Source organism: Protopterus annectens, chromosome 6.part0, assembly GCF_019279795.1.
Source record: "Protopterus annectens isolate FY-2018-M chromosome 6.part0, PAN1.0, whole genome shotgun sequence".
NCBI classification, from domain to species: Eukaryota; Metazoa; Chordata; order Ceratodontiformes; family Protopteridae; genus Protopterus; species Protopterus annectens.
Genome location: NC_056737.1, coordinates 1,745,752,615 through 1,745,769,941, shown reverse-complemented (window position 1 = coordinate 1,745,769,941; position 17,327 = coordinate 1,745,752,615). Strand labels below are relative to the sequence as shown.

General features: G+C 39.4%; 1 protein-coding gene across 8 annotated transcripts in view; it reads right to left on the bottom strand.

Annotated features, from left to right (window-relative positions):
• TNS1 (tensin 1) overlaps nt 1-17,327 on the bottom strand; it is a 2,530,757-nt gene that overhangs the window by 14,907 nt on the left and 2,498,523 nt on the right. For all 8 annotated transcript variants that reach the window (XM_044075133.1, XM_044075132.1, XM_044075134.1 and 5 more), the window contains one exon: nt 10,448-10,477. In XM_044075133.1, the coding sequence (XP_043931068.1) occupies nt 10,448-10,477 (30 nt within the window). The remainder of the gene's footprint in view (nt 1-10,447; nt 10,478-17,327) is intronic.

The following is a 17,327-nucleotide window of genomic DNA, read 5'->3' as shown; positions in this document are numbered from 1 at the left end:
CCAACACGAAGACGATCTCGAGGCTGGTCTAGCCTCCTCCTCCGGCTTTGGAGAAAAACTAGGTGAACGGAGCCGAGGAGGGGATGGCCTGGTAACTTTCACAGGAGACAAAAATCACCTTAGCGGGAGGGGCCGCTGGATCCAACTCGGCCTGACGCTTGCGGCCCTTCTCTCTATCTTTATCTTTCTCTGAATGTCTCTGTGTTTTTCTTTTACTCTCTCTTTCTTGGCCTCTTTCTCTCCCTGTGGTAAGGTGGGAGGGTGAGTCCTGGACAGGGTAGGAGGGCCTGAAGGCTGGACAGTCACAGCCGTGGCTGGTGAGGAAGCAGCAGAAGAGGCACAAGTTGATTCTGCGGGTAGAAGACCCACCACAATTAACTTGTTCCTGCAATCCCGCAGGGCTCAGGGGTTGAAGGCCGCACAGATTTTGTAGCTGGATGACAAATGGGACACCCCCAAGCAAACTAGATACAGAGTGTGACTGTCGGCTGGTGACAGCTTGTGGCCACACTCTGTGCACTTAAGTCACTTTCTGACTTTCAGACATATTAAGGGAACACACACACACTCACTCTCACACTCACACTCACACTCTACGGGCGGGAAGGCGGGCCTACACTAACAGAAAGTTAACAACTTTCAAAGTACAAAAAAAACAGTAATGAGCATTGATGGTAACCCGTAGAGAGGGATAAACTAATAATTATTACTAAAATTATCAAAAGGGGCACACACAGACCAAAGTTTTCAAAAAACTCTGACAACTTGCCTGGAGCTCAAAAATCCCGTGCTGGCGAAGGCGCAGCAAATGAGATCTGGGGATTGGAAGGAGGCTGCAGTGTAGTGTGGGGGTAGGGGGGAGGAAGTTGGAGCTCGGATCTTTTGCTTGGTATGCTGCCGGCTCGGATCCGTATCGGATCCGAAACCCACAGGCTGCTGATCAAATGAAGTTAACTACTTCAGATCAACTATCCACTAAAAAATCATATGGTTGGAAAATCTGAACTATCCTGAAAGGATTCAGAGACGTTCATTATATTCTGTTGCTTATTATGTCAGGAGTAACCTGTGGTCTATCTGGCTCTTATTGTTAGCCTACTCCTAAAATGTACTGCTTAGTCAGCTAGCACCAGGACTGGGAGATATTAGAAACAGAAAAAAATATGGATACATTACAAAACTTCCAAGATTTTGGAATATTCCTCCACCTATAATATGCCTCAACTTCCTTCAAAAATAATCCTGATAGCTATATGGAAAGTAGAATATACTAACATGTGGTTAAAGGAGTCAAGCTTCATGATGACCAATGGCTTGTAAGCCTAACAATAAAACCTATACACCTATCACCCAGACAGAAAAAGGAGCTACCAGCAACAGTGTCCGGCTGTTGGAAGTTTCATTAATGTATTAACTGGAGAAAAGGACAAGAGAAGAGTGACAATAAGCCACTGCAGACTATACTCAAGAAATGATTAAACAACACACCACACAGGTTGCAAAAATGCTGACAATTTTACAGAATTATAACTGGACAGTAAGCTACAAGTTTAGAAATTAGATGTAAATAGTAGATGTATTGAGCTGTTCATACTTACAGGGGCAGAAATAGATCTACTTGGGGATTAACAGAAACTAACTAGGTTGTATCCCAATTGCTCATAACATAATTCAATCTCAAAGATGATTGAGAATTGTGTTAGGAAATATTCAAAAAGAAAATGCTCAGAAGTTTGCTATGAAAGGCTGGCCAGAACAGTAGAGTGCGGTAAGATAAGAAATACAGTCTTACATTTAATTTAAATAGGGGATTAATTGAATATAAAGTGTGTTGCTCAAAGCGGTTAACTTAGACAAATAACAGTTCCAAAACAACAGAAAGAAATAAGATGAAGGAAAACATACAAGAGTCTACTAAACAACACACTACAAGGAATAATTCAGTGATTTTGTCTCTTAATTCCAGACTTTTTCAGAATGAAGAACAACTACTTATTACTGCCACCATAACAACTGTGTAACACAAGTCAAAACCAGACCAATTACAACTTAATTTATGAGCATTGTCAAGGAACTAAACAAATGCAAAGGCATACTGCTTGCTTTTTTAATGCATGTGTTTAAATTATGTATACATTTAATATTTACAGAATCACTGCGGTGGTGGTGCTGCGGTAGCGTTGTCGCCTCACAGTTAGACGTTGCCCGTTCGATTCTCAGTAAGAGCGTCTTCTGTGTGGCGATATGCATGAATGGGCATTCCTTCATTGAAGGTTGTGCGTTAGGCCCGGCAAGCCAGCACGTAAAAATCTACTGCCAATCATTAGCGGACCGGAGTTTCACTGTGGCGACCCCTAACCGGGAAAAGCCGAAAGACACAAGTTAATATTTACAGAATCATTCAAACCAGGACTTCTTGTCGTATGCATTATGATTACTGATGGGTCACAGGTTAAAGACTGGAATTCTTACATCTGCTTTCTTATTACAGCCTGAAAATTTGCATGAAGTTTTAGGAGAAACTGAAATAAACCCAACCTAGACAAAAATACTGCAGTGATTTTTACGCCTGCCTTTGAAGGAGAGGACACGGTAAGATTACAATGGAGGTAACCTGAGAAAAAGCAGTGAAAAACTTAGACAATCTATTATTCATGATGACGAATGAAGGATGCTCAGAATAAAACAGGTACTTGTTTAAAACAAATGTCTCAGACTAACTGCTCTCTATCCGGAGACAATGTTTGTGATGTCTCCTGCAAAAGGTAGTCCACGGAGATATCCAAAAAGGTGTCCAAAGATGAGGCACTTCCAACACCAGGCAAGCAAACAGGTGTTCACTTGTGCATACAGCATCCTGATAAACAGTTGGATAACTGGAACAGTTCCTAGTACATCAGTGCAACACATGCAGAACACAGATTTTTGCAAATACTCAGAGCTTGGAAGATTGCTTAGAAAATTAGAAGATACTTAGTCAATTCAAAAGTATGAAAAGTAGAGTGAATTTATTAACATCAAAATATTATACCAATACAGTAGATTGGTTTTCCATTTGTTTAAAAGAGCACAAAAAAGTGCTTTTCTCATAATTGTAAGAGAGATTTCAAATGACATATTACACCGAAACATATGAAAGCAAAACGTCTTGATATAAAACTGTTACTTATGTACACAATATAATTAAGTGTAATAACTGTGTGGGAAACTTAACCTTCAGAAAAAGTGTACAACTGTCATGGACGTACATGTCTTTATAAGATTTGATACCTTTATCCACCACCACATTTATGAATGTATAACATGTGGTCCCGTATCATAACGTACTGCACAGTCTGAAAGAAAATATGGATACAACTGGTCATATGCATTAGTGCCCATATGACTCAGTACTAATGAACATCAAATGTAATATATGTTAACGGAAGCAAAGTCTAGTCAAAAGAATATAGACTGCTTGTAATTAATTGACAACTTATTGCACAATATGTTTGAGAATGTATTTTTTTAATATCTTATATTTTGCAGAAAAAGAAAAAAATATTTCACTCTTTCAAGGAGGAAGAAAAGTGCAAACATACAGAGCTCATCAGTAAATGTTAGACCCTCTAATGTTACCATAACATACTTCATTTGCCAATGCCAATACTGCCATTACATGATCTATCTGATCACTCCTATCTGTCCTATTTCAATCATCTTAAAGACTGTTAACTAGTATGATTAACCTATCTTCTTAGCAATGACTTTAAACCTCCTTGGAGTACTCATTCCTACTTGTTTCTAGTTACCAACATCTCCACACACTTGCTTCTAAATCTCTACAAATTTCTTTGCTATTACATTTGCAGTGTAGTACAAACTCTACATTATGTGAGACAGTGTTAAGATATTCTGGACCACATTGTGCTGTAAAAGTGTCTTTTGTCCACTACATTTAATCAGCCAAGTCATATAACGTGTGTGTATGTGTGTACCTGTGTGTATCTATATCTATCGATAAAGATAAATAGATAAACAGATGAGAGATGTACTTAAAAGATGTTAAACACGTATGGGATAATTTACAAAATTTGTTAAAAAAATTCTAATTTCAATAGCACGGTATTTTAGTTTAATTAATTGATCTGATTGTAGTGGATGTCTTTGTAAATACTTTAGTTGTTTTGTTGAATATTATAATAATACCTATTTTTAATTACTTGTAAAAAATTGTTATGATATTTCTCTTATATGTTAAAACAATAAACCTGTTTTGAAAAAAAAAAAAGATGTTAAACACTTAATTGTCAATATTGCTAACATCAACACAAAAAAAAATGGAAAAAAATTCAACACTTAACTGTGCAGGCTCTGAGACATAACCTTGGAAGCTACAGAAATAAAAATGTTTTTTTTGCAAGAGGGCAAGGCCCACTGCACTCTCACACCCTTTGCTGACACACACAAATATCATTTTTACTAAAGTGGCATAAATGTATCCATAAACGTTGTAACCTACCCAGTCTACAATAAATATTGAAGGGACCAGAATTTGTTACTTCAATCAAAATCCAGATGTTTATTATGAGGAAGAAAAGAGACATGGTTTAAAATAATTAACATGCACATTATATTACTTAGTAAGAGCAATTTGAATATGCTGGCCCAATCTAAAAACAGCAACTACAACTGCTCAGACAAAAAAGGCGGAGAAATAGACATCCTCACCCAACTTGCAATATCTGTGGAAGGGTTTTATCTGCAAAAGAGAAGAAAAAAACAGGGGCAGAGGAGATGACAGTCCCACAGTCAATTTCATAAAGTAGCCCTAATACCTGGCAGATTCAGCTATGTAGAGCCATGCACAGACATGTTTGCACTCTGTCCTAATATTCTAACACCAAGATCGCACAATACCAGAGAAAGGGCATATTCCACAACCCCAGTAGTTTAACACTCTCTCACAGTCAACAGAACAGATGTTGACTTTAAAGAAAGTAAACTTGCTTGATGACAACCAGCACAACTGTATTCTGAGTCACATTTCTTGTCAATCAGTAATTATTGTTCAGCTGTATATTTTGGGCAGACGGATGTTCGCAGAGTTTGTGTTAAAAATAAAATTATTTTTTGTTAATCTTTGTTATACAGAGTAGGATACATTCAGTGGGACAGTTGTGCAGAGGATTACAGGAAACATAACATTGCCATTAATGGTATTAGAGAGGGGTACTACATTTCAGTGCAGCCAGGAGCACCTTATAGTTCTGATCTACTGCTACACTGCAACATGTACAGGAAACATTATGAGCTTGTGGGAAAAAAATGACATTTAGCCAACACTGCAAAAGCTGTTACTAGTCAAACATTTAGACAAATTAAAGACAGCAATCCTACATAAAATGAACACATGAGGCAAGCTCCATAGCATGGAAAGCTTTACTCAGTCACACAAAAGTCTGGGATTTGAAAAGTAGCCCTGGGTGCTAGAAAACCTCCAGGCAGGGTGGAGTGAAAACGAGTAACCGACACTGGCTTGCCTATTTTAGAAGATGAGAGCAGTAATGTTTCTGCAGACAGACTGCCACTGGGTTGACAACCAGGTGACTGCCTCAGGCTAATGAGAGTAGAGGTGTAGTGTGACCAAAAAAGCGTTCCAGTTCAGTATCAGATGTATGAGAACATTAAATGTCCTTTAGTCCAGCACTGTGGATGAACATGCCTTCTTGGCACTAGAAAGAGAAGGTCATAACTGCAAAACAAAAAATAGAAAAAAAAAAAAGAAAAAGAAAAACCTTGACCTTTGCTTGAATCCGCAAAAGTCATGATTTCTTCCCCAAACATGTGATATCAACTTGATGCTATATGGGGGACTGGGAAGCTACTGGGAACAAAAATAAATAAATAACTAAAAAAATATGAATAACTCTATTAACTGTTATTGCAAGCAAGTAAACAATAATAGGCAAAGTACATCTGACACTTTCTATCATAACCCTATACGGCTTCAGAATTAGTTGACCAAATAAATAATAGCACTTCAGCAATGCAAGGAATGTGATCAGACAGTACACCTCAAAGTAAAAGTGTATACAGTGTTAAGGAGGCTGCCAGTAATTAGGTTCCCATTTAGTGTAGCTCTGAATAGGGAAACTACTATCTCTTTCTGCAGGGCACCTCTGAAAGTTGAAACTGGCACCTTTCCTGTATGTGTCATCTGGAAACATACCTCACACCATGTAAAGGTTGACAGGAACTGATTTAAGCTTGCTTTTTTTCACATAACTGGCTATAAACATGTTGTTAATAATAACTATGGCAGGGACGGAATGTGATTCTGATATTTTTCATCTGGTGATATAATTACAGAGCAAGTGGGAAGCAGGTGACAGGGCTAATAAAAGAGTTCACAGATACAGTGGCTAAATTTGACACTGCGCATAACAGCATGCAGAGAAATTTAAGAAATGATGCTTTTCTGATACTCGTACAGCAGACCAGCTCACAGATGGACATCTACTGTTCCTTTTCAGTTTATGGCCCTTTTATATGTGATCTAGGTGGAATCTGTATAGACTAGAAGCAACATGACAAATGCCCCTTATGCTCCTTTGTTTTCTTTAATATCTATCTAAGTTATCACAAATTTGAGGAGATAGCACCTCAGTTTAATGCCCTGTATGAAAGGCAAACGTCACTTCAAGAGCGCAAAGCAGTCCTCAACTCCCCTCACAATGCAGTGAAAGATCTATTAGTGGAATATGACTCCAAATACCTGATGTGAGGATAGACCCCACAGCTTCCTGTTTAAACGTCCTGGTCTTCAGGAGTCAGAGGTGTCCATGTAACCTGTTGAGCCACTGTTACTGGGTAGATTCCTAACTTCTCACCTTGGCAATAATAAAATAAAGGATTTGTACAATTTAATTTATCACTTTATTACTATAATAAAAAAGATAATTGACAGTCATTTTCAAGGTATTAGTGATGGACTGGGAGAAGCAGAAAGCCTCTTACGTCCACAAATGGATGCTGCTATGCGTTCAGAAAGTGACAGTAATCATGGACATTAACTACATTTGCAAGAAACATTTTTAATCTGTTCCCCATATGTCAACTTTACAATGGGCTTCACTAGTATGAAACTTAAATAAATTATTAGGGTTCTACCACATATTGTTGTTGTTGCGTCTTTCGGCTTATCCCGGTTAGGGGTCGCCACAGCAGAACTCCGGTCCGCTAATGTTTGGTAGTGGATTTTTACGTGCCGAGTTACCAGCAGTGACGCACAACCTTCAACGAAGGCACGCTCATTCACGCATGCCTCCACACAGAACACGCTCTAGCTGAGAATCGAACGGGACAACGTCTTGCTGTGAGGCAACAACGCTACCGCAGCACCACTACCGCGCTTCTACCACATATTGTGATAGAATAAAATGTACAACTTCAACAAGTGTTACTTATGTTTTTAATAGTTTTATCAGGGCAAAGTGACAGAATAACACAGCCATCAGTATCAAAAGTGGCATTTAATTTTTCAGGTTGTTTTAGAACTGTAACAAAAAGAATAACAATCCTTGGGATTCTTTCTGCACTAAATGGCTGAAACTAGCTGTCAATTAGCACAACAGACAGAATCACTGATTCAGAGATGAGGCATCGCCACACAAACTCCTCATAAGTGACTCTCTACCATCCCTCTAAATCGAACACTACACTGACAGACCTAACTGTGGTACTGTTTTCCCTACAAGCCCCACAAATCATTGCAGCATAGGCTGCCCCAACAAATAGTCTCACCCCCTCCCCACACTCACACATCCATATAGACAAACACCAGCCCCACAACACTTTCATGAACTCATGGAAACACTCAATCATACTCTAGCATGTGTCCCAAAACACAAACACTCTACACAAAAATACACGGACCGAGTCAACTTCCCATGTCTACCTACTGCATGGTGACCACCCGCATATCCACACAGATTTGGTTACATTCATGACCCAAAAGACAGACACACACACACACACACACACACACACACACACACACACACACACACACACACACATATAGAGGACCACAAATACACACACACCTACCAATACACACATACTCATGGCTCTGACATACAGGAGCACAAACACACACCTACCTACCAATACACACATACTCATGGCTCTGTTATAATTTCCCGTGTGCTTGTGTGTGTGTTATTCTTGAAGGGAAGGGGTTAATTTATTTATGTAGTTAATTAGTTATCTATTTATAGTTTGTTAACTAGGTAAGTGGGGGGGGGTCATTCATTTTCACTCACATCCCAGACACTACTGCACAGAAAAATGCATACATAAAGTACTGCATGTTTAAACAAAATGTTAATAGAAAATTCAGTAGTAAGCAATACTATGAGTTCAAAAGAACATATTTGGCACATAATTATTTTATAGTTCAGAGAATGCCACAGATACGGCATTAGATAATAAAAAGCAGTGAATATTTACAATTATGAATATATACATAAAAAGTTCCAGTCTAGTAAGTGGTTTAAACAAATGCAATGCAGGAGGCTTGAGTGTTATTGTGAAATGCAATGACTTAAGGCCAGAAGGAATGTAATGACTTCATGACTTCTGCTTGTAAAAGGAAGCTTATTCTATACTCATGAAAAGTGCTCTCTAGTGTACCTGTGACATTTTTTTCTGTTATTGACATTCAGTTTTAGTGTTAGGTTCCATGACCTGGTGTTATCGTAGCCTCAGCAATGCATTGCAGGCACAGGCTTTTAAACGGAACTTAAAACAAACAGAACACGACAGTTCTAAACATGCCCTGGTTTGCTGACCGTATGATTTTTCTAGAAAGGTATTCTTATTAACTTTCAAAGTTCTTTCACGTGGCTTGTTTGAAGGCTAAAAATGCAGCACTGGTTTCAATAACAGTTTGGATAGGTGAGGTATAAAGTGGTTCAATGCCCTGGAGAGAACAGACATGCTCTTTAGAATTACACAGGTTACACATAACATGCTTTTCTGACTACACTGGTTAGAGTTTAAACTGTCATCTACCACTGTCCTTAGATCCTTAATGATGGTATTCTTTGTTTATATCTGACCTTTTATTCTGAAAACACAATTTATGTCCTTTTAGGTGAGACTCATCATTCTACAGAGACCAACATTAAAGGTGAATTCATTAACTACAGCTGGACATCCTGCCCTACTCAGTCTCAACCCCATATATCACTCTCCTCCCGCTCCAATTTACCTTATGTTCCTCGGTCCACCTTTCCTTCGTCCTCACCTAAGTCACTGCAGAGTTTACCTACTTAACCAATTCCTAATCTTGCTCCAGTCCTCCTTGCTTAATAAAACTTCTCAATTACTACTCTCTTCCTGTCTTCTCTAACATTGCACCACAGTCTCATCAATACGCTGTTACCAATCAGTCTCCTATTTCAATTCCAAACTCTTTATCTAACCTTTTAAAGGTAACTCAAGCCTTCACCTGTTGGGGGGGGGGCATAACAGTTAATGCCTTTGCCTCATACACACAAAGTACAAGGTTTGATTTTGATCTCTGGTTATTGGCTAGGCTTAAAACCCTTCAGGGGCAATTAGACTACAAAACTACCCCACCCCCTGTAGATCTAAAATATACATTCCTCCCCTTTCCTCCAAATACCTCCTTCTGATGGTCATTTAACTCATCTTATGGCCTCACCCCCCCCACCCATTAACACATCCTTATCCATATTCTTCTTAATTGCCAACCTAGTGCCCTTATCTGCCAAACTGCATACCAAATCATTACTGCTGTGTATATCATCCTTACATACTTCCCACCAAAATGATCAGTTTCTACATGCCTTAACCATGGTAGCACACCTCTTGAAATCAGGCATTTGTCATCCTCCAATTTTCTTTGATAAGCCTGTCTTTATTTATTCTACCTTTTTTCCTTCTCCATACATATCAGTCAGATTCTATTTATATCTTCTCAAGCCGCTTGGCCTTAGATGAAGTAGGAAGATACTTAAAGAAGTACAGACCTAAGGGAAAGATCAATACTTAATGCTTATTCTTCCTCATAATGTGCCTATCTTACTACCAGATTTATCCATTAGACCCAATATTTTTATGTTCTAAGTCCTCCCAATAGCTATTATAGAGTAAATTGGGTGACAGACATAATCCAAAAAATCTGTCTTATAATTAGTAAAGCAGAAACTCTGGCTGGCAGATAGCCTGGCTATCTATTTACTGAGATAAATCAGAGATGGGCAGGCAAAGGCACCTTTGTTGGTGGAGATGCAGTGAGAACCCAACCCACAAAGAGGAAATGTTTTATTTTGACCAATTTTTCTGTCAGTTACTACTGAAAAGTTGCAAGTCACCACTTTCCATACAATATTTTGCTTACACCTCTATACATTGACAAAATATTAAGATGACTTACTTCGCAGGGCCTCCATCCGCTTTTGTCCATCTGAAAAAAAGCACAGATGAGAAAATTTGAAAATTGGTTATTTTGCAAGCCATCAAGTGTCTGTGCAAGAACTGTCTAAATTTAGGTATGCGTGTCTCATTAAGCATCCACCAATACATAAGCCAGTACATATGTAGACTTAAGCTCAACTACACACACACTTTCTGAAATGTCATTTGTAATGGTTCAAACATGATAAAAAACAACTCTTTCAGCAACTCACACTCTCTCTTGGATTTATTAGTTTATATCGCTGAATGCCAGCATGCCTTCTGAAATTTCACAGCAAAGTACGTCTTTAAGTTCTGGACTAAGCATTAGACAGTACTCTGTAGCAGCTCCATTCTCACTGGGTATCGAGCATTTCCTGTTTTCACATCTTTTGCATTGCCCTGTACAAGTGTCACCTTTCGTTATATAGATCCTTGCTTTCCCCTATACTGTAAAAACCACATTCTACTGTATTACAGCACCAATTCCTTATTATTGTCTTCTCAAAGTGGTTTGTTTTTTACAATTGCAACTGTTTTCCTGTGTCCTTTACAACAAACTGGGTATCTGGCATCCTGTGACAACAAATCCTGCTGTTGCTTGGCACCGATCTTTTTCACTTTTTTTTTTTAAACAAACTCCCTGCTATAGTCTTTGTTATCCTGTCTATTCTGCTGTAGCAGTAGTAGTCTTTCTCCCCATCTACTGCATAGCTTATAAAATGTTTTGAACAAAATGCTGCACGTTGCTCTGTGACACTGACCAAACACACAGGCCAAATTCTTTATGCTGCCTTGTGGCACATCACTCTTTTTCCTCTGCTATGCCTACTCCATATCACATGGTACATCTGCCACTCTTTTTCCATTGCTAAACAATCCTCAGACTCCTTTGGGATCTCTGTATGCACTACCCATGGCCTGAAGTAGCAACACGGACTTTCACTCACTCTCTGCCATGCCAAAACGCCATCTTTATGACAATGTTGTATACCACACAAGTCATCATATTCTATAGTAACTTAGGCCCTCTCTGTTTTATCTTTCCAACTGCTGTGCCGAACACTCCCAGGTGTCCTGTGTCACTTTTTACTCCCTTTCGAAAAATTCCATATCATCATACATTACCTCAGTCTCTGTGCCCTCTGGAAATTGCTCAGAGTGCTGTCATATGTTGTCTCATTGTAGAGTTGCCCTTTGCCAAACAAAACCATTTTGTGAAACAGAATTCGTATTACAGTCTTACTTCAAGCAATTTTCCCTATCGTAGGATATACCAGTTTCTTTCATACTTGTACCAAGGACTCCTAACATCCTACAGCACATTTGATTTTAATGACTCTATGTTAAATCATGAAGTGCATCCCTCTGTCTTCCCTGAACATGCCTCGCTGTCATATGACACTTGTTTCTTTTTCTTTCTTTCTCTCTTTATTGTGCTAAACAGTCTTTAGTTTACTGTGGCACCTCATGTCTTCTACCCAGTGTCAAGCGCTCTATGCTCTACTATGGAACTTCACAGTCTCACTGTCCTGTGCCAAAATGCAGCTGGTCTATCGTGAATGGCCACATTATCCCTCCCCCATGCCAAATATTCCCACTGCCCCCTGTATCACATCTTATCTGTATCCTGTGGCACTCCTAACTCTGCCATACATTTTTTGTTGGCCTACAATACCTCACTTATGTCCTGCATTACTGATGAGTATCCTCAGGTCTTCTGCCACACATCTTTCTCTCTCTCTATCTTGCTCTCTGCCCTTTGCTGAATAACCCCCACTGCATAATGACACCTCTTCTCTATGATGCCCAGTGTCAAACACTTATTACTGCCTTCTGCCACCTCACTTTCTCTACTCTTTGTGCCAAATGTACCATGTAGTTGTCAGTGATGTCAGTTTCTTCCTGTCTTGTTTCAAATGTTTCTTAATGACAGTTCCAAACTTGCTTTGAGTACTGCTCAAAACATGCTGCACCAAATGCAAACCACAGTAAAAATGAAAGTTATTTTTAAGTGTTTTGTGAATGATGCAGTTTGCTGCTATTTGACGACTTCTCCATGTGACTTTGATATTACAATACTTTTGTGTGTCTCTGTTAAAACATATGTTACTGTTTTAAGTCATTTTATTTTCACTGTTCTTTCTCAAAGACCCCTACTTACCTGTGGGACATCACTTTCTTCCTTTTCAAGTTCCATGCAATCGGTACTGTTATGTCCTGTTAAATATGCTGTTTACAGTTCTCAGATATTCATTTTCACTCATTGCTGGACCAGTCACTTCCTGTTTCACCACAACTCCTCACATTTTCTGTCACCTGCTCAACATAATTTGCTGTGTAGTACATACCTCACGGGGAACGTACCTCATTTGGGGTCTTAAAAAGTTCATGTTCCTCGAAGTTCCTCAAAGTTCCACATTGAAAGGGTCTGTCACACATTCAGTGTTAGGATTTTTTTTAAGTGAAATCCATGGTAAATAGAAATTAATCATATTAATTCATTAAAGGATCTTCTTTACAAGTAAAACCAACATATTTTAACCATCCTATGACCTTCCTAGTTGAAGGTGTTGGTAAGCCATTAGTATGTGTTCCACATTTTGCCCATTTGTTCCACATTATGAAGGCGAGTGTTCCTCATTTTGGAGATGGAAGGTTGAGAGCTATGGTGTAGTACTATCTACCAATCATTGCCTGTCTCTGCCCATTCTGTGTCAAATACATCTATGCCATCCATTGGTATCCATCTTCAACCTTAAGCAGGTCTACCTGCTGTGGTTTCCTGACATCATTTTCTAATTTGTTATGATTAGATCTGCCTTGCTCTTCTCAGAGATAGTCATATCACTGTATAAGTATCTGACAAAAAACAGCAATGATCAGTCCTATGTAAACACTCAGACAGCATCATTAAACAATCCAGCCCTGCTGTCACTGCAGGAAAGGATTAAGTTGAAGGAAACAATACAAAAAGTAAGTGAGTCACTTCATCTGTCAAAGATAAACATAAAATGGCAAAATTACTGAAAGTGGTGGTCCTTTAGAATGTACTTTATCTCCACTTATTACAAGTTTTTGTGAGTTTGCCTCTAAGACATGTCCCAAGACCATTTCTCTTAAGTATTTATGTCTGTGATGTTAAGGCTGACATTAAGGGCCTGCGGCTGACCAACTATGCAGATGACTATAAATTTCAAGCTGTCAGCTCCTCATCTGACTTCCAAACTCTTCTGGAGAGAATAACACCCATTGATAAGTGGTGCTTGGACTATGTCCTAAAACTAAATGCCCCAAAATACAGCATTGTATCCTTAGGCAAAACTGGGCACTCATGCAGCAACCACACAGGCGACACCACTTGGAGAGTCAAGACACCCTTAAAGACATGGGTACTTTTGCCATCAAACTATCTTTTGACTACCATGTATCCACTGCTGTTAGTAAATCATTTTACCTGGCCACACCTATCATCAGTGGTACATCTTCCAGATATCATTCCTCTTTGCTCTTCTCTCATTAGGCCCATAACAGAATACAACTGCCCATTTGGTATGTACCTGTAGAAGTACTGACCCAGGTTGAGAGACTACAGGGTTTCCCCTCTAAGATTAATCAAGTGCATGACTTCCATGAACTACCCAGACCACCTTAATGAACTCTCACTTTTTTCTGCTTCCTACAGACTCTTGAGTGGTGACCTCTGTCTAGCCTACAAAGCTATGAAGGCTGCAGTTCCATGTGACTTTCTGAACATTCACAAAACTAATAAAAACCTCAATACCTAATCAAAAGATCTTAAATTACACCGAAACATAAATATGACTTGCTAACAAGATATAATATATAGATAGATAGACAATTACCAGAGAATTCCTCTTTTATGGAATGGACTTCCTTTGGAGGTAAAGCAAAGTAGCTCCCTGACTCTGTTTAAGCATTATGAGGACAAACTGATGGAAGATTGTACATATAACCCAGGTTTGGCCTTTCAAGCCCTCACTGAAATTGGCCACAACTAGGTATAAATTAGTCTTGTCAACTGGTACCTATAATATGGAGTATTGTGACTAGGCTACTAATGATCTTATAGATCAACAGGCCAGTACTGACCTGACCTATGACCTAAGATTAAAAGAACAGAGCCTGCATTATGAAAACATTGCTACGGACTGCTACACTGGATTTGTTCTCAGCTCTGTAATCTGCACACAGTAGATGCACAGCTGTAAAATTCTTTTGCATCTCGGTAGATTCACAACTGTAGTGTCATGGTGATTTGTCAGCATAACACAACCACATTAAAACTGAGTCATGGACAACACATACCTGTACAATGACTGGTACACAGTTCTACACTCTGGAGTATTATGGTTACTTAGTGAGATAGTGGCACATAAAAGATCGACATAACCATGAAAACTGTTTTTTTATTCTACTGGGATGGACTTGCCCTTTATTTCTTTTCACTTGATATAATGAAAGACAGTGAATAAGAAATCAGTCCACCTTCAAAGGAACAGGAAGCCTCATGGGCCTTTTAGTTTCAATACATAATGATGTTTAGAATATAAAAGTCTGCTATCAGAGAAGGATAATTTGTTAAGCCAAAGTGCAACACTGGTATAGCATGACAAAAAAACATTCAGATGGCCTTCAGTATCACTATAATTTTTAAAAAGTTATGTGCTATCAGCATTACTTTAGCTGATGGCAAGATACTTATTCTGTGTAGGATTCATTGTTTGCGCAAGACAGCGCTGCACTTCTTTGTGAAGTCTCTCATTTCACCATTGTTTTGTGACAGTGAAATTAGCATATTTAGGTTTGTAGGTACATAGTAGACCACAGAGGACCCTAGACCAAATTCCCAGTTGCTCCCAAGCACTGTCTGGTTAAATAATGTGCTAAAGATCTCACAGCAGCCAAATGAGGACTAGAGGAATCAAGCTATGCACCAAAGGAAAGTACAGTTGTGTAACATCTTACCACAACAGCAGATGTCCTTCTCTTCACTGGTGCAGTATTCTTTACAACAGGGATTCCCTGCTTAGGGCAGCCCAACATCGAGGCAGTATAACAAAACATTTAGTTTGTAATGGATACACCATACGTCACATGTATGGCCACCATGCATGGCATAGGGTATAAAGGTGTCGTCGAGCTGTACCATCTTCAGAATTGAAAAAAAAAAAAAAAAACAGTACGAACGACAGCCTAAAGATACTATCCTGTAACAAGTACATCCAGAAGGATAAAAAGGACTGGGGGAGGAGGGAGAGAGCAAATACTGTAACAGTGAAGAGTTTATATTATGGTAAGATTTTACACAACTGTACTATGTCCTCCCATATCACTGTTGCAGTATTCTTTACAACAGAAGAGTGCAATAGCTCAGGACGAAGACTGGGAGGAGGAAGGGCAAGCAGCGCTCTCAAGAAAGCCATGAAGAATGGTCCTGGCAAAACCAGCTTTGGCCATAGAAATCACACCTAACTTATAGCACTTGGTAACAGTATGCAGAGAAGTCCAGGTAGCTGCCTCAAGAATAGAATTAGTATCCAAACCCTTGAACAAAGCACTAGAAGAGGCTACAGCCCTAGTAGAATGAGCCTTAACACAGGACGGAAGGCTCTTTCCATGAAAGGAATAACAAAAAGAAATGGCTTTAGATATCCAAGAAGAAATGGTTTGCTTGGAAACAGCCAAACTCAAAGACCTAGCATGAAAAGAAACAAAAAGCTGCTCACATTTATGAATAGCTTTAGTTTTATCCAAATAATATCTGAATTGTCAACACAAATCCAAGGTGTGAAGAACCTTCTCTCTAGCAGATTGTGGAGGAGGGGGAAAAGTGGGCAACTGAATAGACTGATTACAACAAACCTCATTAACCACCTTGGGCATAAAAGAAAAAATGCTACAAAGACACATCCTGCCCTTATGAAAAAAAGAAAAGAAAAAAAGGAGGAACAGCCATAATGGCGTGCAGGTCAGACACTCATGTGGCAGAGGTAGGGACCAAAAGAAGAGCAGTCTTCCAAGAACAATGCTGTACGGAAACTGAAGCTGCAGGATCAAAAGCAGCCTGAGTCAATTTTTGTAAAACAAAATTAAGTTTCCAGAAAGGAGGGGCAGGCTTCCTGGGATGCCTAATGTGAAGGGCACCTTTAAGAAACTATTTGGCCTGAAATCTAGAGGCCAAAGGGGAAGTAACAGACAGAGGAGGAGAAATAACTGACAGGTGGGCCTTAACAGAAGAATATGCCAGCTCAGCATCAAGCAATTCACACAAATAAGATAGAACCAAAGGTGCATGCACACTAAGAGAATTCAGTTATGAGAAAGACACCAGACAGAAAATTTCTTCCATTTGGACAAGTAAGATTTTCTAGGAGTGGGTTTCCTGGCCTCCTGCACAACCCAAAGCACATCTTCAGGAAAAAGGTGTCTGAAGGGGATCAAAACCCTATCACCCATAATGTCAGTTGAAGAGTGGACAGGTGGGGATGGATGAGAGATCCCTTGACTTGTGTGAGTAGGTCCACCCTGTGAGGTAACTTGCGATGACCGCTCTTGGCTAAAGAGGGAACCAATGCTGTCTGTGCCAAAAGACACAGTCAGCGGCAAGAATTTTGTGAGCATTCTATTTTATCTTTAACAGGACCTTTGGTATGAGAGGAAGGGGAGGGAAAGCATAGCTAAACATCCCCTTCCAAGAAAAAGAGAGTTTGTCCACCTTCCAGGCAGAGGACAAGAAACTCTGGTGCAAACAACAGGAAAATGTCTGTTCAGAGGGGAGGCAAATAGATCTACTTGAGGAGTACCTCACTGGTGGACAAGGTCCAGAAACGCATTCC